The sequence below is a fragment of the Chiloscyllium plagiosum genome, unplaced genomic scaffold, assembly GCF_037043375.1.
Source record: "Chiloscyllium plagiosum isolate Xiang-an unplaced genomic scaffold, Cpla_swu_hap1 HiC_scaffold_27, whole genome shotgun sequence".
NCBI classification, from domain to species: Eukaryota; Metazoa; Chordata; class Chondrichthyes; order Orectolobiformes; family Hemiscylliidae; genus Chiloscyllium; species Chiloscyllium plagiosum.
The window spans coordinates 31,132,796-31,160,097 of NW_028270165.1; the positions used below are offsets into that span (position 1 = coordinate 31,132,796).

A 27,302-nucleotide genomic window follows, 5' to 3' on the forward strand; every position below is an offset into this window, starting at 1 on the left:
ACGCAGAGGGTGGTGTGTGTATGGAACGAGCAGCCAGAGGAAGTGGTGGTGGCTGGCAGATTTGCAGCATTTAGGAGGCACTTGGATGGGTATATGAACAGGAAGGGTTTGGAAGGATAAGGGCCGGGTGCTGGCAGGTGGGACTAGATTGGGTTGGGATATCTGGTCGGCGTGGACGGGTCTGTTTCCATTCCGTACATCACTATGACTCTGTGTGCAGGTTAGGGTGAATTGGCTATGCTAAGTTGCCCATGATGTGAGGTGCATTAGTCAGAGGGAAATGGGACTGGGTGGGTTACTCTTCGGAGGGTCAGTGTGAACCTTTTGGGCCGAACGGCCTGTTTCCACCCTGTAGATAACCTAACCTAATCTAATCACTGTAACACTTTTCACTTGTGTTTTTGTACTGGAGTACGTGAGACAATAAAAAGCCTAAATCTGAACCCTCCTCTCATCTCTTGTGGCGGGAGATGACAAAACTGTTCATTGTCAGCTCAGCAGAGAGACTAGAAACAAACAATTCGGAGAGGAGGGTAACCAATGGGAATGAATGGGGCGGGCCTGGAGGACCGAGCGGGTGCGGATGGTCTTCCAACCAATGGGAGTAAACGGGTGCAAGACTAGTTGACTGAGATGGAACTTTGGCTGGATCAAACGTAGCAGATGGAGATTGCATTGGGTATGCAATGCATTTTCGGTGTGTTTTTGAATCTATGCAACCCGTCCACCTCTTCTCATCCCCCTCATCAGCCTTGCGTGCTCGAAGGTAAACAATCCCAGGCTATCCATGCTCTCTGAATTGCTCCAGGCCCAGGTAACACCCTGGTGAATCTCCTCCTTTTAAATACATCCTTCCCCTGGTGTGGCGACCAGAACTGGACGCAGTATTTCCAGCTGAGGCCGAACTAACTTAATAGCTCAATCAAAACCTCTTTGCTCACATATTCAAGGTCGATACAGCGTGGAGATGGTTAAAAAAAAAAGCACAGCAGCTCAGGCAGCATCTGAGGAGCAAGAGTGTTGGCATTTCTGACTTTACCCTTCAGGTACTCAATGCCCTGACTGATAAGGCATTTAGGAAACTTGCCTTTCTGAACAAAATTGCGTACCCATCTTCAAAGATCTTTGTACCTGCACAACAAGGTTCCTCTGATCCTGTGTCGTACCTGGGGTCCTATTCAATGCCTTGTTAGTCATCTCAAAATGCAACACCTCACGCTTTACGGAGGGGGGTGGAAAAGAGTCCATTTGCCACTGTTCAACCCATCTGATTAGCCTCTCTGTATCAGCCCATAGTCAAGGCCTTTCCACCTTGCTATTTACTCCCCCATTGATTTTTATATAATATGCACAGTTATTGATCACACCTCTGACATTCATGTTTAGATCTTTAAGAGTCATACAACATGGAAACAGGCTCTTTGATCCAATTTGTCCACACTGACGAGGCTTCCTAAACAGAACTGGTCCTATTTGTTTGCATTTGACCCGTATTGCTCTAAACCTTTGCTATCCATGAACTCTGTCCAAAGTAATAAACTCTGTCCAGCCAGCTATGCCCATGTCTCACAGGTAAATTAGAAAATTATCTCAGCAATGACTGAGTGAGTGAATTCTCTCCCATACTAGCAAGAGTATAGTTTTGCTTTACTGAACTCGCTGGTGTCCAGTGAGCTGGAATAATGCTCTGAACTCAGTCCTGCAGTGAGAGCATCTGAATGGTCTGTACCCAGGGAACTCAAATACCTTAAACTTTTTCTGGCAGCTTATTCCATACACGCACCACCCTTTGTGTGATAAATGAGTGTTGCCCCTCAGATCCCTTTTAAATATTTACCTTCTCACCTTAAACCTATGCCCTGCAGTTTTTGACTCCCCTATCTACACCCCTCATGATTTTATAAATCTCAATAAAGGTCACCCCTCAGCCTCCTAAGCTCCAGTGAAAAATGTCCCAGCCTACTCAGCCTCTCCTTATAACTCAAAACTTTCCAGATTTATTAACATTGTTGTAAATTGTTTTTTTCACCTTTTCCAAATTAAGAACATCCTTCCCATAAGCATGGTAACCAGAACACAGTACACAGTACACCATACACCAAATATGGCCTTACCAGTGTCTTGTACAGTTGAGCATGTCATTTCAATTTCTGTTCTCAATACACTGACCAATAGGGGCAAACGTGCCTAATGCCTTCTTCACCACCCTGTCCACCAGTGACACCATTTTAAAGGAACTTGGTACCTGCCGCCTTTAAATGTATATTGTGAACAGCAAGGGACCGAGCACAGAACCCTTTGTTTCACCACTGGACATAGGCTTCTAAACATAATACCCTTCAATCATCACCCTCTGCTTCCACCCTCTAAGCCAATTCTGAATCCAATTTTCCCTTGATCCAAAGGGCTCTTACTGACTTAACCAATGTCCCAGGCAAATCCCTATCAAAAGCTTCACTGAAGTCCACACAAACTACATCAACTTCACCACCTTCATAAGTACCAGTCAGTTCACATTGGGGAACGACCATTCCTCTGCTCTCTCTGTGGGAAGGGCTTTGTTGAGTCATGCAAACAGCTGAGACACCAGAGAATTTCTATTGGGAAGAGACCTTTTAAACGCCCATATTGCTGGAATTACAATAAATATTCCGGGGACTTGGTGTCCCATCAACAAGAGTCTGTTCAGGTTGCCATTCCAGCTCACTGCACACCACTGCATTCACTCCAGGAAGTGGACTTTCACCTGCTCAGAGCGTGCAAAAGGATTCACCCAATCATCCAGCCCGCTCTCACACCAGTGAGTTCCCTGGGTACAGACCGTTCAGATGCTCTCACTGCAGGACTGAGTGCAGGGCATTATTCCAGTTCACTGGACACCAGCGAGTTCAGTAAAGCGAAACTATACTCTTGCTGAGTCTGGGAGAGAATTCACTCACTCAGTCATCCAGTTTGCTGAGATAATTTTCTACTTTACTCATGAGACATGGGCATAGCTGGCTGGACAGAGTTTATTGCCTGCCTCTAACTGCCCTAGTTAGGTGATGGTGAGCTTCCTTCTTGAACCACTGTCGTCCTTGTGCTGTAGGATGACCCTAAAATGCCCTGGGGAAGGGAATTCCAGGATTTTGACCCAGTGACCATGTAGGAAGAGTGATATATTTTTAAGTCAGGATGGTGAGTGGCTTGGTTGGGAATTGCAGGGGGTGGAGTTCCCATGTGTCTGTTTCCCTGGTCCTTCTCGATGGAAGTGGTCATGTGTCTGCAAGATGCTGTCTGAGGATCTTTGGTAAATTTCTGCAGTGCACCTGTAAATACTAGACAGTGCTGTTACTGAACATTGGTGGTGGAGGGAGTGGATGTGTCAATCCAGCAGGCTGATTTGTCCTGGATGGTGTCATGCTTCTTGAGTGTTGTTGGAGCTGTACCCATCCAGGCAACTGGGGAGTATTCCATCACGCTCCTGACTTGGGCCTTGAAGATGATCAACAGGCTTTGGGGAGTCAGGTGGTGAGTTACAATATTCCTAGCCTCTGACCTGCTCTTTTAGCAACTGCGTTTATGTGGTGAGTTCACTGGAGTTTCTGCTCAATAGTAACTCCCCCCACTCTCCAAGAATGTTGATAAGGGGGGATTGAACATAGAACACAAAACAATACAGCGCAGTACAGGACCTTTGGCCCTCAAAGTTGCACCGACCTGTGAAATCGATCTGAAGCCCATCTAACCTACACTATTCCATTCTCATCCATATGTTTATCCAATGACCACTTAAATGCCCTTAAAGTTGACGAGTCTGTTACTGTTGTAGGCAGGGTGTTCCATGCCCCTACTACTCCCTGAGTAAAGACACTACCTCTGACATCTGTCCTGTGTCTATCACCCCTCAATTTAAAGTTTTGTCCCCTCATGCTAGTCATCACCATCCAAGGAAAAAGGCTCTCACTGTCCACCCTATCTAATCCTCTGATCATCTTGTATGCATCTATTAAGTCATCTCTTAACCTTCTTCTCTCATGAAAACAGCCTCAATACCTCAGCCTTTCCTCATAAGACCTTCCCTCCATACCCGGCAACATCCTGGTAAATCTCCTCTTTTCCAAAGCTTCCACATCCTTCCTGTAATGGGGTGACCAGAACCGTACACAATATTCCAAGTGTGGCCGCAGCAGAGTTTTGTACAGCTGCAACATGACCTCGTGGCTCTGAAACTCAATCCCCCGTACCAGTAAAAGCTTTCTTAACAACCCTATCAACCTGGATGGCAACTTTCAAGGATCTACGCACATGGACACAGATGTCTCTGTTCATCTACACTACCAAGAATCTGACCATTAGCCCAGTATTCTGTATTCCTGTTACTCCTTCCAAAGTGAATCACCTTACACTTTTCCACATTAAAGTCCATTTACCACCTCTCAGCCCAGCTCTGCAGCTTACCTATGTCCCTCTGACACCTGCAACATCCTTCCACTGGCCACAACTGCACAGACCTTAGTGTCATCCACAACTTTACTATCTCATCTTTCTACACCCTCATCCAGATCATTTATAAAAATGACAAACAGCAGTGGCCCCAAAACAGATCCTTGCAGTACACCACTAGTAATTGAACTCCATGATGAACATTTCCTATCAACCACAACCCTCTGTCTTCTTACAGCTAGCCAATTTCTGATCCAAACCACTAAATCGCCCTCAATCCAATTAGATTAGATTCCCTACAGTGTGGAAACAGGCCCTTCGGCCCAACAAGTCCACACCAACCCGCCGAAGCGCACCCACCCAGACCCATTCCCCTACATTTACCCCTGCACCTAACACTATGGGCAATTCAGCATGGCCAATTCACCTGGCCTGCTATCTCCATATTTTCTGCGATAGCCTACTGAAATCCATATACACCACATCGACTGCTTTACCCTCATCCACCTTTTTGGTCACCATCTCAAAAGAACTCAATAAGGCTTGTGAGGCAAGACCTACCCTTCACAAAATAGTGTTGACTATCCCTCATCAAGTTATTCCTCTCCAGATTATAAATCCTCTCTTATAATCCTTTCCAACACTTTACCCACAACCGAAGAAAGACTCACTGGTCTATAATTACCACTACTCTCCTTCTTAAATAAGGGAACAACATTTGCTATCCTCCAGTCTTCTGGCATTATTCCTGTAGACAATGACGACAAAGATCAAAGCCAAAGGCTCTGCAATCTCCTCCCTGGCTTCCCAGAGAATCCCAGGATAAATCCCATCTGGCCCGGGGACTTATTTATTTTCATATGTTCCAGAAATGCTAACACCTCCTCCGAATGAACCTCATTCCCATCTAATGCAATAGCCTGTATTTCAGTATTCTCCTCAACAACATTGTCTTTTTCCAGTGTGAATACTGATTAAAAATATTCACTTAGCGCCTCTCCTATTTCCTTGGACTCCACGCACAACTTCCCACTACTGTCCTTGGCAGGCCCTAATCTTATTCTAGTCATTTTTTTATTCCTGACATACCTATAGAAAGCTTTAGGGTTTTCTTTGACCCTACCTACCAAAGACTTCTCACATCCCCTCCTTGCTCTTCTTAGCTCTCTCTTTAGGTCCTTCCTGGCTAACTTTTAACTCTCAAGTGCCCTAACTGAGCCTTCAAGTCTCATCTTTTCATAAGCCTCCTTCTTCCTCTTGAAGAGAGATTCATCTTTGTTAGTAAACCTCAGTATCCTTGATCGACCACTTCCTCCCTGCCAGGTACATACTTAACAAGGACTCGCAGTGGCTGATCCTTGAATAAGCTCCACATTTCAACTGTGTCCATCCCCTGCAGTTTCCTTCCCCATCTTATGCATCCTAAGTTTTGCCTAATTGCATCATAATTGCCTTTCCCCCAGCTATAACTCTTACCCTGCGGTATATACTTGTGCCCTTCCATCGCTCAAGTAAATGTAACCATAATGTGGTCACTATCACCAAAGTGCTCACCTACCTCAAAATCTAATACCTGCCCGGGTTCATGACCCAGTACCAAATCTAATGTGGCCTCGCCCCTTGTTGGCCTGTCTACATACTGTGTCAGGAAACACTCCTGCACACATTGGACAAAAACTGACCCATCTTAAATACTCAAACTATAGCATTTCCAGTCAATATTAGCCAAGTTAAAGTTCCCCATAACAATTACCCTGTTACTCTCACTCTTTCGAGAATCATCTTTGCAATAGTTTCCTCTACATCCCTGGAACAATTCGGAGGCCTACAGAAAACTCCCAACAGGGTGATCTCTCCTCTCCCGTTTCTAACCTCAGCCCATAGTATCTCAGTAGATGAGTCCTAGTACAGTCCTTGATGGTAACACCATTGAATGTCAAGAGTCATTGGTTAGATTGTCTGTTACTAGAGAGAGTCATTATCTGGCATTTTTGTGGCATGAATGTTACTTGCCACTTGTCAGCCCAAGTCTGGATTTTGTTCAGATCTTGTCACGTTTGAACATAGACTGTTTCACTATCCAAGGAGTCACAAATGGTGCTGACGTTGTACAATTAATCATCAGCAAACACCCACTCTGACTTTATGATGCAGTGAAGGTCATTGATGAAGCAGCCGAAGATAGTTGGGCCTAGGACACAACCCTGAGGAACACCTGCAGAGGTGTCCTGAAACTAAGATGGCTGACCTCCAACAACCACATCTTCCTATGGGGCAGGCATGAGTCCAACCAGAGAGTTTGCCCCGTCATACCCATTGATTCCAGTTTCTCTTGGGTTCCTTGATGCCACGTCTGGTCAAGTCCTTCTTTCCATGTTTGAACCAAGGCTGTGATGAGGTCAGGAGCTGAATGGCCCTGGCAGAACCCAAACTGGGTGTCACTGAACAGGTACTGTTTGATGGAGCTGTCGATGACACCTTCCGTCACTTTACTGATTATCAAGAGTCGACTGACTGGATCTGTCCCTTTTTTTCTGTACAGGACGTAGCTGGGCAATTTTCCACTTTGTTGGGTAGATAAGAGAGTTGTAACTGTCCTGAAAGAGCTAGGCTAGAGGAGCACCTTCTGGAGTGCAAGTCTTCAGTCAGGGCCCATAGTCTTTGCACTAATGAACTCACAGCGCGGAGAGGCCATTCATTTGCTCTAAGTGAGAGAAGGATTCAGTCAGCCGTCCCACATAAGGAGACACCAGCCTCTTCACTATTAACTGCAGTGACTGGATTTTGCTGTTAATCTCATCCAAGACTCAACCATGTTCATAAACTCCAGCCCAGTTCACATTCTGGTTATAAATGAAATAAATCAGCTTTGTGTTAACCAGAGTGCGCGTGGGTGTTGAGTTTTTTTTTTAAACAGCACTAACACCGGTTAGTTACTTTAGAAGGGCTCTCCCTCTCCCTGTCTCCGCCATCCTCACCTCCAACAAATAGAACAGCTTATGGAGCTTCTTTGTCACCAACAGTGAGTCAATTTGCCTCTGCTGCTTGCATGTCTTCCCCTGGACAAAACTGTCTCTGTAATTTCCCTCTCTCTTGGTGTCAATCTGAACTCACGTCTTTCTCCAGAAGCTGTCCAATGACCCCCCACCAAATTCAAACTCCACTGCCATTACTCTTTCTTGCACCAAGTCCCATTCTCCCATCACTGTTCTATATGGGCTTTTGGTCAAGGAGTGCATTGATTTTAAGTTGCCATTTAGAGTCATAGAGATATACAGCATGGAAACAGAACCTTTGATCCAACGCATCCATGCCGACGAGATATTCTAAACTAATCTCGTCCCATTTGCCAGCACTTGACCCATATCCCACTAAACCCTTCCTATTCATATACCCAACCAGATGCCTTTTAAATGTTGTAATCGTATCAGCCTCCACCACTTCCTCTGGCAGCTCATTCCATACAGGCACCACCCTCGACGTGAAAAAGTTGCCTCTTTAGGATCCTTTTAAATCTTTCCCATCTCACCTAAAACCTATGCCCTCTAGTTCTGGACCTCCCCACCCCAGGGAAAAAGACCTTGGATATGTATGTCCCCCCCATGATTTTATAAACCTCTATAAAGGTCACCTCTCAGCCTCCAGGGAAAACAGCACCAGCCTATTCAGCCTCTCCTCTACAGCTTAAACCTCCAACATTGGCAACATCCTTGAAAGGGTTCAGAAGATGTTTGCAAGTTTCACAACATCCCGCCTATAGGCAGGAGAGCAGAATTGCACGCAATATTCCAAAAGTGGCTAAGCCAATATGACCTCCCAACTCCTACACCCAATGCTCTGACAGATAAAGTTGAAAATCACACAACATCAGGTTATAGTCCAACAGGTTTATTTGGAAGTACAAGCTTTTGGAGCACTGTTCTGAAGGCTTGTACTTCCAAATACACCTGCTGGGACTATAACATGGTGGTTGAGTTTTAAACTTTATCCACCCCAGTTCAACACCAGAATCCCCACATCCTGCCAGATAAAGGAAACATACCAAATGCCTTCTTCACTATCATCCCTGCCTGCAACTCCACTTTCAACGAAGTATGAACTTGCACTCCAAGGTATCTTTGTTCTGCAACATTCCCCAGTTCCTTACCGTTAAGTGTATGTGTCCTACCCTGATATGCCTTTCCAAAATTGCAGCACCTCACGTTTATCTACATTGAACTCCATCTCGGCCCGTTTTTTTTCCTCAGATTCCGCCTGGGGCCTGACCCCTGCCTCCTTCTGTCACTCACCAGATTGTCTCGAGTGGTTATTATCACTCCCTGTCACCTACTGTGGACTCCCTCTCCTTCTGGACCCTTCCTCTATCACACCCTCAGAAGAGGAGGAACCTGCCTCTCGCGTCACAATGAGACAATGGCTGATTGGCGGAGGCTCCGGGTCAATCGAGGGAGTGGGCAGAGCTGAGCGGCTCGGACCAATCGGAGTGAATGAAGGGCGGACCAAGCGACTGCCCACGTGATCATCCCGACGGACGGTGACGATCTGCGCAGACGCAGGGTCGCCCTGAGTGAAGAGATGGCCCAGTGCGCGAGGTTGTGGAGACGGTAAAGGAACAGAAACAGGGGCGGGGGAAAAGACAAATGGCGTCAATGTGTGCTGGGAAGTTTCATAAAAACCCGCTGTCGGCTGCCAGGCCCGATTAGGATCTCCCGATCTTGTCTTCCCGGCAAATGGGGAAATGGCCGTGGGCCTCAAAAGGTCGTAGGCCCGAGTTGGCGCCGACATCTTTCTGCGTGGCAATATGTCGCGGTACGCATGCGTGGACGCCATCTTTTTAGGGGGCAAGGTGCTGTGTGGCATTCCATTACTGTAACAGGGAGGATTTAAACTGAGAGAAAGTGAGGGCTGCAGATGCTGGAGATCAGAGCTGAAAATGTGTTGCTGGAAAAGCGCAGCAGGTCAGACAGCATCCAAGGAACAGGAGAATCGACGTTTCGGGCATAAGCCCTTCTTCAGGAATGAGGAAAGTGTGTCCAGCAGGCTAAGATAAAAGGTAGGGAGGAGGGACTTGGGGAGGGGCTTTGGAAATGCGATAGGTGGAGGAAGGTCAAGGTGAGGGTGATAGGCCGGAGTGGGGTGGGGGCGGAGAGGTCAGGAAAATGATTGCAGGTTAGGAAGGCGGTGCTGAGTTCGAGGGATTTGACTGAGACAAGGTGGGGGGAGGGGAAATGAGGAAACTGGAGAAGTCTGAGTTCATCCCTTGTGGTTGGAGGGTTCCCAGGCAGAAGATAAGGCGCTCTTCCTCCAACCGTCTTCCTCCATGGTCTGGCGATGGAGGAGTCCAAGGACCTGCATGTCCTTGGTGGAGTGGGAGTGGGAGTTAAAGTGTTGGGCTATGGGGTGGTTGGATTGGTTGGTCCGGGGTCCCAGAGGTGTTCTCTGAAACGTTCCCCAAGTAGGCGGCCTGTCTCCCCAATATAGAGGAGGCCACATCGGGTGCAGCAGATTCAATAGATGATGTGTGTGGAGATGCAGGTGAATTTGTGGCGGATATGGAAGTGTCCCTTGGAGCCTTGGAGGGAAGTAAGGGGGGAGGTGTGGGCGCAAGTTTTGCATTTCTTGCGGTTGCAGGGGAAGGTGCCGGGAGTGGAGGTTGGGTTGGTGGGGGGTGTGGACCTGACGAGGGAGTCACGGAGGGAGTGGTCTTCTTGAAACGCTGATAGGGGAGGGGAGGGAAATATATCACTGGTGGTGGGGTCCACTTGGAGGTGGCGGAAATTACGGCGGATGATACGTTGTACATGGAGGTTGATGGGGTGGTAGGTGAGGACCAGTGGGGTTCTGTTCTGGTGGCGGTTGGAGGGGCAGGGCTCAAGGGCGGAGGAGCGGGAAGTGGAAGAGATGCGGTGGAGGGCATCGTCGACTACGTCGGGGGGGGAAATTGCGGTCCTTGAAGAAGGAGGCCATCTGGGTTTAAACTGAGCAACTCATACCAAGAGAAATGTTTATTACTTCTAGACTTGTATCAGGAACCGACAGTGAAGGATTGTTTTGCTAATTCTTTTGCAGGATACTAAATTAGGAGTATTTGCAGGTGCTAAACTCAAAGACAAACATAATGGAAATACCTGGGAAAGCACAGCAGGTCAGGGTAGCATCCGAGGAGCTGGAGAATCGACGTTTCGGGCATAAGCCCTTCATCAGGAATGAGAGAGGGGGGCTGTACCTCACCACTGTCATCTACTGCATCCATTGCACCCAATGTGGTCTCCTCAACTTCAGGGAGACAGGACGCCTTCTTGCAGATCGTTTCAGAGAATATCTCTGGGACACCCACAACCACCAACCCCACTGCTCCATGGGTGAACACATTAGCTCCCCTCCCACTTCATCAAGGGCATGCAGATCCTGGGCCTCCTCCACTGTCAAACTGTTATCACCTGACACCTAGACAGAAGAATGTCTCATATTCTGCCTTGGGACCTTGAAATCACACAGGATAAATGTGAATTTCAACAGCTTCCTCATCTCTTCTCCCCTCACATTATCCCAGTCCCATTATCATCATCACTCCCCCTCTGACCTATCACCTTCTCCTTCATCAACCTATCGCTTTCTCAGCCACCTCTCCCCCCCCCCCCACTCTGAACATATTAGCCCCCCCCCCCTTCCATTTATCTCTCATTCCTGATGAAGGGCTTATGCCTGAAACGTCAATTCTCCTGCTCCTCCAATGTTGCCTGACTTGCTATGCTTTCCCAGCAACACACTCTTGACTCTGATCTGCAGCCCTTACTTTCTCATAATATAAATACCTGACAGTCACTCAATTAATCAAAACCTGAATACACCAGCCTTTAAGCATGGAAAGGTTAAGGTCTGTTCTGCCTGTAGGACAAGATTTTCAATACTTGGAAGCAGCGCGAGAAAAAACTGCATTGGTCTTTGTAAATTCACCTCCTTATTTCCCATTTGAGGTGCTCCTGAACGTGGAATCTTTGGAGGTCGCTGGGCAGAGTGGTGACTGTGGAAGGGGCATGCCTTGAGAAAGGACACAGTTCTGAATGATCTGAAGATTATAGATGTGGAATATGATAGGCCAGCAAGGAAAGTGTCAGCACTGTCAAGTAGAGGTAACAGGGGAAAGGATGAGAGTTGCAAAACCAATTTGGCTGAGACTAATGCAATTTTGCTGATATTACAGAATTGGAGACATTCCATCGCGCACACTCCTCTTTGACTGCAAGCGCACACACACACTTGCTTTTTATTGAGGCCTGAGTCTTCTGTAGGTCCAGATAAGGAGGAAAGTTCATTTCCCCACATCATAGATTCTCCAGCATGGAAGCAGGCCATATTCCCCCAAGTGTACACCAACCCTCCGAAGAGCAACCCACCATATAACCCTGCATTTGCCATGACTACACCTAACATGCACATTTTTGGACTGGAAAGACATTGTCATAAAATCTCAACTGGTTCAGCAATTCAGCAGCTTTCACAATCGTTTTTGTATTCATCGTTTCACAAATTACCAGATCCTCTCAATTCAATTCTACAAGTTTATCTCTCACTCCTATTTTTCTGTTTTAACTCAATTGACTAGGGTGTTTGAAAGGGAGGATTTGCAGTCAGAAACCTGACATGTGAAATCCCATGTCACATCAGGACCTGAATGTTTTTGGATTCAGAACATGGAAGCAAAGAGCACCGCTCAATGCAGAGAGAAACCGTACACATGCTCTGTGTGTGGACGAGTCTTTAGCCATTCCTCTGGCCTGTCGAGACACAAGCTCAGTCACACTGGGGAGAAACCGTGGAAATGTGGGGACTGTGGGAAGGCATTCACGTCACCCTCTGACCTGGAAAGGCATCGGCGCAGTCACACTGGGGAAAGGCCATTCACCTGTTCTGAATGTTGGAAGGGATTCAACCAGTTATCCAACCTACTGCAGCACCAGCAGGTTCACACTGACGAGAGACCTTTTGGATGTCCAGACTGCGGGAAGTGCTTTAAAAGATCTTGGGACCTCATGTCCCATCAACGTGCTCACACCGACGAGAGACCATTCAGATGCCCTCACTGTGGGACAGGATTCAAGAAGTCGTATAACCTTACCATACACCAACGGCTTCACACTGGGGAGAGACCGTTCATCTGCTCAGAGTGTGGGAAGGGATACACTCAATTGTGCAACCTGCAGACACACCAACGAATTCACAGTGGGGTACGAGCATTCAGCTGCCCCGAGTGTGGGAAGGGGTTTACTCAGTCAGCCCACCTGCTAAGACACCAGCAAGTTCACAAGAAAATGTGATGGAGGGATTTTGCTGTGAATCACGTCCAAGGTACAGCCATGTTCTTTGCTCATGTAAATAGACCATAGTTTAGTTATATATGTCAATATCCTGGATAAATTCAAATAAAGTCAGCTTCGTGTGACCCACCTAATGTGTCAAGTCTTGATGATCTGCACCACAGTTAGATCCTTTTGAAAGGGCTGTCTCTCTGCACTGTCTCCTCCAACCTCACACCTGCTCTGACGTCATTCTCAGCTGTCAGTTTGTCCGCCTCCATTGATCCTATTAAACGGCTAATCACACAGAATCCCCACATACTGTGGTGCGTTAATGATCCTCTCTCTGGCCCCTTTAAATCTGTCATCCTTAATCCCACTTTGATAAACAAATCCTCCAGCACCACCCTCATGCTTGAAACTGCTCTCCAACTCCCAACGTCATTTTCGTCTCTAAAGTGCTTCGCTATTTCGAATCCCTCAAGTGTGCATAGATTAGATTAGATTCCCTACAGTGTGGAAACAGGCCCTTCGGCCCAACGACACCGACCCTCCGAAGAGTAACCCACCCAGACCCATTTCCCTCTGACTAATACGCCTAACACTACGGGCAATTTAGCATGGCCAACTCACCCTGACCTGCACATCTTTGGACTGTGGGAGGAAACCGGAGCAACTGGAGGAAACCCACGCAAACATGGGGAGAATGTGCAAACTCCACACAGACAGTCGCCAGAGGCTGGAATCGAACCTGGGACCCTGGTGCTGTGAGGCAGCAGTGCTAACCCACTGAGCCACCATGCCACCCATAAAGGTGCACCAGCCCACCAAAGAGCATTCCCCCTGGACTATGCACCCCCATCCTATCCCCGTAACCCAACATTTGCCTTGTCTAATCCACCGAACCTGCACATCTTTAGACACAGAATCCACACAGACGGTCACCCAAGGCTGAAATTGAACCTGGGCCCCAGGTGCTATGAGTCAAACGGCACAAAAACAGGCCCTTTGGTCCAACCAGTCCATGCTGACCGTAATCCCAAAGTGAACTAGTCCCACCTGCCTGCGCTTGGCCCATATTCCTCCTAATCTTTCCTATCCATGTAGGTATCTAAATGTCTTGTCAATGTTGTAACTGTACCCACATCCACAACTTCCTCTGGAAGTTCACCCCGCATACAAACTACTCTGTGTAAAAAAATACGCCCCTCATGTCTTTCTAAATGTTTCTCCTCTCACCTTAAAAATACACCCCCTAGTCTTCAAATCCCCCACCTAGGGAAAGAAAAACACCTACCATTCAACTTAACTACACTTTTCATGAGTTTAGAAACCTCTATAAGGTCACCTCTCAACCTCCTACACCCCAGCGAGAGAAGTCCCAGGCTATCCAGCCTCCTCTTATAACTTGAATCTTCCATTCCTGGCAGCATGCTTGTAAATCTCTCCTGAATTCTCTCCGGCTTAATAATATCCTTCCTTTAACGGGGCGACCAGAACTGGCCACAGTATTCCAGAGGAGACTTGACCAATGTCCTGTACAACCTCAACATAATGTCCTAACTCCTCTACTGAAAGGTCTGAGCAATGAAGGCGAGCGTGCTAAATACCTTCTAAACTTCCCTATCTCTACATGATAGAAACTTCAAAGGATTATGTACCTGAACCCCTGGCCGCTACACTATGACAGTGCTAACCACTGAGTCACCAGCAGTCTTCGTAAATGCTTGCCCATTGTTCCCAGTTCGTAATATCTGAACCTCTCCACTGGTATGACCGAGGGAAACTCTTTTCATCCTCCTTGATTTCACTGCAGCCTGGGGCAAGGAGAGCCATTCCATTCCACTTCAATGATTCTCCAGTGTCCTCCAGCTGCATAAAGTCATGGAGGGCTGCAGCACTGAAAAGGACCCTTCAGCCCAGCGAGTCTATATCAGCCAAAATAAAAACCCACAACTATTCTAATCCCATCTTTCAGCAACAGAGCCATAACCTTGACATCGCACGTGTACATCTAAGTACTACTTAAATGTTATGAGGGTTGCTGCCTCTACCAACCTTACGGGCAGAGAGTTCCAGATTCCTATCAGCCTCTAGGTGAACAACAATCTCCCCACACTCCCTCTAAATCTCCTGCTCCTTAACTTAAATCTATGCCACTTGGTCATCGATTCCTCCGCCAAGGGGGAGGATATGGGCCTCTAGGAGGTAGGACAAAACGAATAAAGGAGCTGCACAAAAGGGCTTCTGCATTGCTAAATTAGATTGCTCTGAACCAGACAAAAACTAGAAACCGCAGACTGACGTTTCCCCATGCTTACCTGACTACCTATAGTTAAAGCTGTGAAGAAGCAGATGGATAAGATGAGGAAATACTCACCACATTTGCAAGCTGCAAGTCCTCGTAGAGGAATCACTAAACCACACTTTGCAAGTTGTGAATCTTTGAAAAGGTGACATAAACCAATACAACGTAACCAATATCATTGGTTCAAGCTTCTACCCATGAAGTGATACCATGTACTGATTGGTTGTAATTATGCCATCATGCTCCATGTCTGATGATGATGAATGTATCTAAACCTTACGCAAACTCTATAAGGTTAACATATAAAGTTAAAAGAGAAAAAGTATAATATAGCTAAGATAAGTGGGAAAACTGAGGACTGGGAAGCTTTTAAAGAGCAACAGAGGATTACTAAGAAGGAAATACGCAGAGGAAAAATGAGGTATGAAGGTAAACTGGCCAAGAATATTAAGGAGGATAGTAAAAGCTTTTTTAGGTATGTGCAAGGCATAAAAATGGTTAGGACAAAAATTGGGCCCTTGAAGACAGAAACAGGGGAATATATTACTAGGAACAAAGAAATGGCAGAGGAATTAAATGGGTACTTCAGATCTGTGTTCACTTGGGAAGACACAAGCAATCTCCCTGAGGTAACAGTGGCTGAAGGACCTGAACTTAAGGGAATTTATATTTGCCAGGATTTGGTGTTGGAGAAGCTGTTAGGTCTGAAGGTTGATAAGTCTCCGGGGCCTGATGGTCTGCATCCCAGGGTACTGAAGGAGGTGGCTCGGGAAATCGTGGCTGCATTGGTGATTATTTTCCAGAGTTCAATAGATTCGGGGTCGGTTCCTGAGGATTGGTGGGTGGCTAATGTTATACCACTTTTTAAGAAAGGTGGGCGAGAGAAAGCAGGTAATTATAGATCAGTTAGTCTGACCTCAGTGGTGGGAAAGATGCTGGAGTCTATTATAAAGGATGAAATTACTGCACATCTGGATAGTAGTAACAGGATAGGACAGAGTCAGCATGGATTTATGAAGGGGAAATCATGCTTGACTAATCTTCTTGAATTTTTTGAGGATGTAACTATGAAGTTGGACGAGGGAAATCCTGTAGATGTAATGTACCTGGACTTTCAGAAAGCTTTTGATAAAGTCCCACACAGGAGGTTAGTGAGTAAAATTAGGGTGCATGGTATTGGGGGCAAAGTACTAGATTGGATTGAAAATTGGTTGGCTAATAGGAAACAAAGGGTAGTGATAAACGGCTCCATTTCAGAATGGCAGGCAGTGACCAGTGGGGTACCGCAGGGATCCGTGCTGGGACCACAGCTTTTTACAATATATGTTAATGATATAGAAGATGGTATCAGCAATAACATTAGCAAATTTGCTGATGATACAAAGCTGGGTGGCAGGGTGAAAAGTGATGAGGATGTTAGGAGATTACAGGGTGACCTGGACAAGTTAGGTGAGTGGGCAGATGCATGGCAGATGCAGTTTAATGTGGATAAATGTATAGTTATCCACTTTGGTAGCAAGAACAGGAAGGCAAACTACTACCTCAATGGAATCAATTTATGTAAAGGGGCAGTACAGAGAGATCTGGGTGTTCTTGTATACCAGTCAATGAAGGCAAGCATGCAGGTACAGCAGGTAGTGAAGAAGGCTAATAGCCATGCTGGCCTTCATAACAAGAGGAATTGAGTATAGAAGCAAAGAGGTGCTTCTGCAGCTGTACAGGGCCCTGGTGAGACCACACCTGGAGTACTGTGTGCAGTTCTGGTCTCCAAATTTGAGAAAAGACATTCTGGCTATTGAGGTCAATTCCTGGAATGGCAGGATTACCTTACACTGAAAGACTGAAGCGACTGGGCTTGTATACCCTTGAATTTCGAAGATTGAGAGGGGATCTGATTGAGACGTATAAGATTATGAAAGGAATGGACACTCTGGCAGTAGGAAACATATTTCCACTGATGGGTGAGTGCCGAACCAGAGGACACAGCTTAAAAATACGGGGTAGACCATTTAGGACAGACCTCAGGAGAAACTTCTTCACCCAGAGAGTGGTGGCTGTGTGGAATGCTCTGCCACAGGGGGCAGTGGAGGCCCACTCTCTGGATTCATTTAAGAAGGAGTTGGATAGAGCTCTCAAAGATAGTGGAATCAAGGGTTATGGGGATAAGGCAGGAACAGGATACTGATTAGGAATGATCAGCCATGATTATATTGAATGGCGGTGCAGGCTCGAAGGGCTGAATGGCCTACTCCTGCACCTATTGTCTATAAGGTTGTTGGATTCTTTTGATTGCCAAGAAGTTTTCATACTTCTGGGCAAATCAGTCTGCCAACCCAGCGCTGTAACATATAATAAACGATTGTTTGCATGTTGGACAGAGTCGTTTACAGGTGTGTTAATTGACCGATCACGGAACCGAGTGACCAATAGATCATCAAGGGGAAACGCTTTTTCCTTCCACCTCGTCCATGCTGTTCACAGTTTTATACCTCTCGTCAGGAAGTTGTGAAACTTGAAAGGGTTCGGGAAAGCTTTGCAAGGATGTTGCCAGGGCTGGAGCTGGAAGGAGAGGCTGACTAGGCTGGGGCTGTTTTCTCTGGAGCGTCGGAGGCTGAGGGGTGACCTTGCAGAGGTTTATAAAATCGTGAGAAGCATGGATTAGGTAAACAGACAAAAGTCTTTTCCCTGGGGCTGAGTACCTCCCCGAGTGCAATCCTTCCTTTCAAATATACATATAGTACCTAACTTAAGTTAAAACAGGACAAAAATTGAGTGAGACAGAGCGGTCAAGCTGAATGAATCTGGCAAGTCATTAGTGCTCGCACTAGGAACAGGTAATCATAAAAGCTGCCTGATTGGTTCAGAAATCTGAGTGGTCTGGCCCTGCCCCCTATAAAGATGGCCGACCGCGCACACGTACCGCAGAACACTGTCCCAACAAAGATGGTGGCAGTAGCCAGGCCCAGCGCCGTTTTCCTCATTGGCACCAATGCGGAACCGGGAGTTTCTAATTCAGGCTGGTGGCCAACATCAAGTATTTATGAAACCTCCCAGCCCTCAGTGGTTCCATCTCTGCTATTTCTACTTAATTACCTTCTCCATTACTTCCCGCACTGCATCTGCGCTGGAATGTGGCCCGGAAGTTTATTCACGTGCCACAAATATGGTCCCAACCCCCCGGTTCACTCTGATTGGTTGAAGAACCAGCCCAGCCGCATCTATTCCCCTCGCAATTGGTTCAGAGCGGACGTCAATCAACGTGCCTCGTTGTCTGACATTGGCGGGGCGGTCGCGACCGTGCCCATTTCCCCCGTGCTCATAGTCCGAAGCTGCCGTCAATCACCGCTCCCCTTTGTTGGCTGTTCGGAGGACCAGCGCCAACCCCGCCCCATCCCCTGTGACTGGCCCAGTGCTGCCGTCAATCATCGCTCCCCGTTGTGGGTGTTTTAACAGCCCATCCCCGCCCGTTCAGCTGGTATTGGCCTGAAGCTGCCGTCAATCACTACTCCCCATTGTGTGCGTTGGAGGACCAGTCCCAGTCCCGCCCCTGCCTCCCCCTGCGATTGGTCCATGGCCACCATCAATCAACGCTTCCCATTGTATGTTGGAAAATGCGCGGGGTTCTGTTTTTTTTTGCTGCTGATCACATCCAGGAGTGAGCATTAACGCTGGGTTCGGGAACAAAGTGCATCGCATCCGCTCCCTTCCATGGTTCAGACTTCCGAGACACGGGACACAAGTTCCGGCGGGCCTCAATGTCCAGTTTGAGAATTTAAAATGTTTGTCTGATGTTCCCGATTCTCCCAATATAAGGCAAATAAGAACTTGCATTTACAGTACGTATATGAAACGTGACACATGGGTTGGTGGATAGAAAAAGGCCAGAATTGGAGGAGGGCAGGGAGTTCAGAGGGTCATGGCCTGCAGGACATTCCGAACACTGACCATCACAAAGTTACTGGCTGTCTCCATGGAGCTCTGAAATGGGACTGTGTAGGTCATGACCACAGATGCTGGAAACCAGATTCTGGATTAGTGGTGCTGGAAGAGCACAGCGGTTCAGGCAGCATCCGAGGAGCTTCGAAATCGACGTTTCGGGCCAAAGCCCTTCATCAGGAATAAAGGCAGTGAGCCTGGAGCGTGGAGAGATAAGCTAGAGGAGGGTGGGGTGGGGAGAAAGTAGCATAGAGTACAATGGGTGAGTGGGGGAGGGGATGAAGATGATAGGTCAGGGAGGACAAGTCATGAGGACAGTGCTGAGCTGGAAGTTTGGAACTAGGGTGAGGTGGGGGAAGGGGAAATGAGGAAACTGTTGAAGTCCACATTGATGCCCATGCAGGTGACGCTATCACCTTAAACTAGATGATATTTACAGTCTCCGTGGATTTACAACTGGTAACCTAATATCGTGGTTATCACTGCAGCCCCTCAGCACCAGGGTCCCTGGTTCGATTCCTGCCTCCGGCGACTGTCTGTGTGGAGTTTGCACATTCTCCCCTTGTCTATGTGGGTTTCCTCCGGGTGCACCGGTTTCTTCCCACCGTCCAAAGGTTAGGGTGAATTGGCTGTGCTAAATTGCCCCTAATGTTAGATGTATTAGTCAGTGGTAAATATAGGGTAGGGGAATGGGTCTGGGTGGGTTACTCTTCGGACGGTCGGTGTGAACTTGTTTGGCCAAAGGACCTGTTTTCACACTGTAGGGAATCTAATCTAATTTTTTAAAAAACTTTCTCCACCTGGCTGGGAGCAATGATGAATCAAAAAGTGTGGTGCTAGAAAAGCACAGCAGGTCAGGCAGCATCCGAGGAGCAGGAGAATCGATGTTTTAATCTCTTCGTATTTTGTTCAACGCTGATATGCTCAAAAGATCAATTCTCCTGCTCCTTGGATGCTGCCTGACCAGCTGTGCTTTTCCAGCACCACACTTCTTGACTGATCTCCAGCATCTGCAATCTTCACTTTCTCCGGGGAGCAATGATGTGATGCGAGTCCGTAATAGTACCGGACATATAACATTGACCTTTGCTTATTGATTCTGCCCATGCACAGGTACAAAATCATCTTTATCTGGACCGTTAGAGGTTGAAAAACAGAGTGGAGACTAAAAACATCTAAGCAGTGAGATCAGGGATCTGAGCAGCCTATCTCTACCTCTGAGCAAACCCCACAATATGCAACAGGTAGATGTGACGGGAAGGTCTGGCCTAAAAATTGGAATTCATAAAAGTGTGCACGTGAGAGTTTAGCTAAATACTATGTATACTTTTAAAAGAACATGCGAAGTGTCTTAAATATAGCATCTTCCAGCTCTTGTTCATTTTCATATCACAAGGGCTAGCTCATTATTTCACTGGTTTACATGGAGCACCATTACCACGTCCTTCATTCCTTATTTTAATCACTCCATCAGTGCCTTCAGTTGCTGCAGTTGTTTTCCTTCAGGTTAGATTAGATTACCTACAGTGTGGAAACAGGCCCTTCGGCCCAACAAGCCCACACCAACCCACCGAAGCACAATCCACCCAGATCCATTCCCCTACATTTACCCCTGCCCCTAATACTACAGGCAATCACCTAACCTGCATATTTTTGAACTGTGGGAGGAAACAGGAGCACCCAGAGGAAACCCTCGCATACATGGGGCAGAATGTACAAATTCCACACACAGTCGCTTGAAGGCGGGAATTGAACCCGGGTCTCTAGCGCTGTGAGGCAGCAGTGCTAGCCACTGTGTCACCGTGCCGCCCAATATAAGCTAATAACTTGGAGGAAGGAAGCAAATGTCAAAATTGCAGACAACAAAAAATATAGGTGGAAAGGCATTTAACAAAGGAGATACAAACAGTTTCCAGAGATAATAATTAAGTCATAGGATTCCTACAGAACAGACAGGCCATTCGGCCCATCACATCTGCACCGACGATCTGAAAAGCACCCCACGCACACCTACCCCCACCCTATCCCTGTAACCCCTCATTTACCATGGATAATCCACCCAGCCTGCACATCCCTGAACAACATGGGGCAAGTTAGCACAGCCAATCCACCCAACCTACAAATCTTTGGACTGTGGGAGGAAACTGGAGCACCCAGTTTTAAGGATTTGCCCTAAATCTTTGCAAAGTTTCTGTTTGTCATGGAACAGATTATCATGGCACATGTAAGAGTTTTGCAACTGACAGGAGACAGGTGAAGACTAAAACTTACATAACGTATATTTTGCTCAAGACAAATTAGTAATTTTGAACACACAGGGATTATATTTGTCTATCCAAATGAAACTCTGGCAACCAAGTAGAAAACAAAAGGCAGAGTCCCAGGAGGTGGGTGAGCATGGGTGGATAAAGTTCTGAGCATTATTCTTAACAAATAATAAACAACTTTTCAGGTAAGCATACATTTATTTTTATTTAATATGGTATAAACCTCATTTCTCAACATTCAAAAACTGTTAGTGTCCCATATTATGTCTATCAGCGAGGCAGATCTAGATCGATCTTTTTCAAAATGTGTCTAAACAAATACAAATGATATTTCAAACAATACTTTGTAGCTCACGTTATATAAATTGCAAAGGTCCTTCAATACAAGGCTCTAGAACATTGCGCACACAAGATATTACTTACTGCATTCTACAGGCACCAATATTGGGAGAAAGTGAGTACTGCGGATGCTGGAGGTCAAAGTTGAAGAGTGTGGTGCTGGAAAAGCACAGCCGATCAGGCAGCGTCTAATGAGTAGGAGAATCGACGTTTCGAATATAATCCCTTCATCGGGAATCCTCACTCTTAGACCACACTCTTAGACACCGGTATTGACCAGACTTCTAAATCATATCCTTCATGTCTGTAACAGAGAACTGTTTAAAGCCATCCAAAGTTGCCACAATCTCTTTGACATACTGACATTCTTCAGTTACCTCATGCCACATCTGATTTCATTTCAGATTCAGTAGGCAAAAGGTTGCATTGTGTGGGAAAATATAAGTTGTTAAATTTGGAAGGTAGAACAAAAGAAGAGTATAATTTAAACATCAACACCAAGGGAGTTGGGGATACTTGTGCATGAGGCACAGGAAGCGAGCACACAGTTGATAAAGAGCAGATAATCAGCTAAAGTCAACGATTCAAGTGTAAACCTTCTTCAGGACTGGGAGTGGGTGTAGGGCAGCTGCAGATAAAGGGAGTAGTGGGGACAGGGTAGTGAAGTGGGGATAGGTGAAGACAGGGAGAGGGAACAAATGTTAGAGATACAGTCATAGAATCCAGACAGCGTGGAAACAGGCCCTTCAGCGCAACAGGTCCACACCGACCCTCCGAGCAGTATCCCGCCCAAACCCATTCCCCCCTACCCTCTATTTACCCCTGACTAATGCACCTAACCTATACATCCCTGAACACTACGGGCAATTTAGCACGGCCAATTCACCCTAATCTGTACAGCTTTGGACTGTGGGAGGAAACCGGAGCACTTGGAGGAAACCCACACAGACACAGGGAGAATGTGTAAACTCCACACAGACAGTCGCCCCGAGGCTGCTCGAACCCGGATCCCTGGCGCTGTGAGGCAACAGTGCTAACCACTGAGCTACCATGCTGCCAACCCCCCCTATTTCAAGGAGGTTGGCGTATAAGAGTAGAGATGTCTTACTGCAACTGTAGAAGATTCTGCTGAGACCACATCTGGAGTATTATGAGCAGGTTTGATCTCCCAATTTAAAAAAAGACATTGTTTTATTGGAGTCAGTTCAGAGAATGTTTACTTGGATGATGTTTGGTATGGAAGGGTTGTCTTAACGAGCAATGGCATAATAGATTGAGACTGTACTCTCTGGAATTTAGAAGAATGAGAGGTGATCTCATTGAATTATAAAAGATTTTTAAGTGACTTTACTGGGCAAATGCGAGAGGATGTTTCCCCTCATGGGAGAACCTAGGACCAGACAGTATAGTCTCAGAATAAAGAGGCACCAATTTAAGACTGAGACAAAGAGGAATTTCTTCTCTGAGGTTGAGAGTCATTGGAGCTCCTTGCCCTGTGCAGTGGAGCTGTGGAGTAGACAGGCAGGAGGCTGGAAGAACACAGCAGGCCAGGCAGCACCAGGAGGTGCAGAAGTCGACGATTCGAGTGTAACCCTTCTTCAGGACTGAGGGTGGGTGTAAGGGGGAGCTGCAGATAAAGTGAGGTGAGGGTGGTGAGGTGAGGACAGGTAGAGGATACAATCTGGTTGGTCAATGGGAGGAATGAATCCCACTGGTGGCAAGGAGCAGGAGGGGCTGGGTCGGGAGTCAAGGGAAGGGAAGGGAGGTTATTTGAAATTGGAGAATTGACAATTCCCATTGACAAACCAGGTCGTACCCTCTGCCTGTTTTTACCTGTCCTCATCTCACCATCCTGCCCCAGCCAACCCTTTTATCGGCAGCAGCCCCTCCACCCACCCCAAGTCCTGAAGAAGGGTTACGCCCAAAACATCGACTTCTCCACCTCCTGACGCTGCCTGGCTTGCTGTGTTCGTCCAGCCTCCTGCCCGTCTACTTTGGATTCCAGCATCTGCAGGGTTTTTTTTGTCTCTAACAGACAGCTGGAGAGGCAGGGTCTTTGTGCATATTTAAGGTTGAGATCGATAGATTCTTGATCAGTAGGGAAATCAAGGGTTACAGGGAAAAGATAGGAAAGTGGATGTAAAAAATTGCCAGATTGGCGGAGCAGGCCCAAGGGTCAGAACAGAACTACTATTGTCTGTATTTCTCATGTCTTATAATTTGCTGCAGCTTTTCTAGTTGAGTGAGATCTGATCTGAGTGAGTGTGTATGGTTTGTATCACAGTGCAGTGAGATTGGATGACATGAAGTTGCTTGAGGCTTTGCAAGGAATTGTTTTGCTGCAGTGGGAGGGACAGAAACCTGAATTTACATGTGGAGTTCTGAGAAAGGTAGGGACTTTGGAGAGGAAAGAGAGCTTGGAGATGAGCTAGCAGTTTACAAGAAAAGTGGGGTTAAGGATTCGTCTGTGTCGGAGTGGGTGATTTGAAGGACCCTGAGAGAGCAGTTTAGTAGGAATCAGATTATTAGGGCTATTAAGAAGATCCAGCACATTGTGGGTTTAATGCAAAGTTAACTTATACACCTTAAATCAGAACGTTAACCACTGTAATTGGGCTGGATTTTATCAACGTCAAGAGAAACAGACCCCAAATGCACAAACTACAACAGGGAAATACAGTCATTGTATTTACTTGTGAACTCGCTGATGTTTCCAGAGGTTAGATGACTGAGTGAATCCCTTCCCACACTGGGAGCAGATAAATGGTCTCTCCCCAGTGTGAATTCGCTGGTGTTTAGTGAGTTGAGAGGATTGCCTGAACCCAGTCCCACAATGGGAGCACCTGAACGGTCTCTCGTCAGTATGAACACGTTGATGGGACATCAGTTCCCGGGAACTTTTATAGCACTTCTCACAATCTGAGCATTTAAAAGGTCTCTCATCTGTGTGAACTAACTGGTGTCTCAGCAGAGTGGACGACTGGCTGAATCCCTTCCCGCACTTGGAGCAGGTGAACGGCCTCTCTCCAGTGTGAATTGGCTGGTGCCTCAGTAGGTCAGATGAATGGGTGAATCCTTTCCCACACTTGAAGCAGATGAATGGCTTCTCGCCGGAGTGAACACGTCGGTGTTGTAGCAGGTCACCTGTACTCTTAAAGCTTTTGTCACAGCAAGAACACTGAAATGGCCTGTTATCAGAGTGAACAAATTGATGCGAATTGAGGCCAGTTAAGCAAGTGAAACCCTTCCCGCACTCAGAGCAGATAAACGGTCTCTCGCTAGTGTGAACTCGTAGATGCTCAGTGAGCCTGGATGACTGAGTGAATCCCTTTCCACAGTAAGTGCAGCAGAAGGGCCTCTTTATAGTGTGAAATCGCTGGTGAGCTAGTAAACCTCCTGCGTTTTCAAAGCTCTTGTCACAATCCGAACATTTACAGATTTGTGTTTCAGCGTGAACCACTTGATGTGCAGTGAGGTGAAATTCATTCTTGAATCTCTTTCCACACACAGAACAAGGGAATGGCCTCTCCCCAGTGTGACTCTGTCGATGAATCTCAAGCTTGGATGGGAATCTGAATCGCTTCCCACATTCCACACACTTCCATGGTTTCTCCATGGTGCGCATGTCCTTGTACCTCTCCAGATTGGATGACTGGTTGAAGCTTCATCTACGCAGAAAGGACTTGTATGGTTTCTCTCGGCTTTGTTCCACGGTCGGTGCACTGGAACACACTCTCTCAGTCTGTGCAATTGATTAAAGCTCTTTCCACAGTCAGTTCATTGGAACACACTCACTTGTGTGACTGTGTGTCTCATTGTTTTCCCAGACACCAATATTTGAAAAGTTTTTCCTCGGGATAGTTCAGACAAACATTTCTCCTTCCACATTCAAAGACCAATGATATTCAGGTCCTGACGAATCAAGATCTTGACCTGTTGCTTCTCTGAGTTTCCTGTTTGCAAATCATTTCCCGCTAATCCCCTGAAAAAGGACCTGTGAGCATCACTATCAAGTCATGAAAGACATTCAGGGCAGGCAAGACTTGTTCCAATGGAATGATTTTTTTTTTCCTCTTGTGTTTTCACTCAAACTGAAGGAATACAAAAGAAGCAACAAACAGAAACACATTCCTAACTGAACCGGAATGTTACTGCCAGCGTCTCTGAGACAATCTGCTCACTGACGTGCTCACCACTTGGGAAAAGTGTCAAACCGTTCTGCGTGAACTGCGCACACTCCCTCTCCAGGATAAAGCTGGGCAAGGACAGGGCGTGGAGGTCATTGCAGCATAGTGGAGTCTTATTGACGGGCGAGGCAGGCCCGATGAGCTGATCGGCCTGATCCAGCTCTTATTTCCTCCGTTCAGTCACTGTAACCCACCCTCGTCAGTCCTGCTCTTTGGACCTGAAGGAGGTCAAGGAGTGCATCCTCCATCTTCCTCACACATCACCCAGCCCCTCCCTTTCCACATTGCAGCGTGGGGCTGAAATGTACCTGAGGATGCACAAGCGGCTCCTTCAGCTAATTGTTCCAGGGGCTGCCGCCTCTGCCTCGGGACTGCAGAAGCATCCGCTGCAGCCTGGCACGGCCTGAATCTGCTGGGAGCTCCAAGAAGCCCCGCCCCCTTCCACCCAGGGAGCCCCGCCCACCCGCAGTGACCTCACCGGGGGAGTCTGCGCGTGCGCCAGACTCCTCTTCTTCCTCTTCCTCCTCCCCCTCAACGGGGTCCAAGATGGCGGCCGCGGGCTCAGGCCGACCCCAAGCCTCCGGAGGCTGCAAACAACTGCCCTGAAAGTCCCTGACCGTGACTAAGGCATTCCCAAGGCGTTTACGGAACCTTTTCCGTCCCACAGCCCGGTTCCAAGCCCGCCCACCCACCAAACAAACGCCCGAGCCGCCAAGCCCTCACCGGCTGCGGAGCGTCCGAAAGGCAACGTCGGTATCGGTGGCAGTGCGCATGCGCCACACGCGCCGCGGACAAAAGGGGATTGTCATAACCGCGGGGCATGATGGGTACGGGCCTCTCCTTGCCCACCCTGTGCAGCCCATCTATGGACTCAACCTGAGAGGGCAAAGAGAGTCATCCTCCCCTGCCCAGGGGGGCCTTCAGGGACGATGACGCACCCCAAAAGCTGAAATGATTTGGAGGTGCCTGGTGTTGCACTGGGCTGTACAAAAATTAAAAATCACACAACACCAGGTTATTAGTCCAACAGGTTTATTTGGAAGCACTAGCTTTTGGAGCGCTGCTCCTTCATCAAGTGGTTGTTGTTGGACTATAACCTGGTGTTGTGTGATTTTTAACCAAAAGCTGAAAGTGCATCTTCTGTTGGCGTCCACGGTGCGCTTCCAAATAAAACCATAGGACTGTCACGTGGGGGGCTTGTGTGATTTTTAAATCCACCACCAACGCCCCTCTCTTCAACCCAACACCATGCCACTGGTAGCCCAGTGATTAGCAGGGCAACATGGTGGCCCAGTGCTTTAGCACTGCTGCCTCACATCACCAGGGACCCGGCTTCGATTCCACCCTCGGGCGACTGTCTGTGCAGAGTTTGCACGTTCTCCCCGTGTCTGTGTGAGGTTCCTCCGGGAGCTCTGGTTTCCTCCCACAGCTGTGCTAAACTGCCCCTAGTGTTCCAGGATGTTTAGGTCAGGCGCAATTGTCAGGGAAATGCAGGGAAATATGTCTGGGTGGGATACTCTTCAGAGTGTGGACTTGTTGGACC

General features: G+C 47.3%; 2 protein-coding genes across 8 annotated transcripts in view; one reads left to right on the forward strand and one right to left on the reverse strand.

Moving 5' to 3' along the window:
- Positions 1 to 26,741, reverse strand: part of LOC122543504 (uncharacterized) — a 93,530-nt gene extending 66,789 nt beyond the window's left edge. The window contains exon 1 of one of the 3 annotated variants that reach the window (XM_087974277.1): positions 24,266 to 26,741. In XM_087974277.1, coding sequence (XP_087830403.1) covers positions 24,266 to 25,197 — 932 coding nt within the window. In that variant the 5' untranslated portion in view covers positions 25,198 to 26,741. The remainder of the gene's footprint in view (positions 1 to 24,265) is intronic. The other 2 variants (XM_087974276.1, XM_087974274.1) reach the window with 2 other exon arrangements.
- On the forward strand, positions 8,949 to 12,872 carry LOC148143517 (uncharacterized). Of its 5 annotated transcripts, none has more exons than XM_087974338.1 (2): positions 8,949 to 9,029; positions 12,032 to 12,872. In XM_087974338.1, the coding sequence occupies exon 2, from the start codon at positions 12,120 to 12,122 to the stop codon at positions 12,741 to 12,743; it is 624 nt and encodes a 207-aa protein (XP_087830464.1). In that variant the 5' UTR covers positions 8,949 to 9,029; positions 12,032 to 12,119; the 3' UTR covers positions 12,744 to 12,872. The 5 variants fall into 5 exon arrangements, with proteins under 5 accessions (XP_087830464.1, XP_087830462.1, XP_087830463.1 ...); XM_087974336.1 differs by lacking the exon at positions 8,949 to 9,029 and adding an exon at positions 9,037 to 9,234 and having other exon boundaries at positions 10,495 to 12,872; XM_087974337.1 differs by lacking the exon at positions 8,949 to 9,029 and adding an exon at positions 9,037 to 9,234.
- Positions 26,742 to 27,302: the final 561 nt, after the last annotated feature.

Excerpts from the sequence above, each read along its gene's own strand:
- LOC148143517 (XM_087974338.1), top strand. The coding sequence starts at position 12,120 with ATGGAAGCAAAGAGCACCGCTCAATGCAGAGAGAAACCGTACACATGC.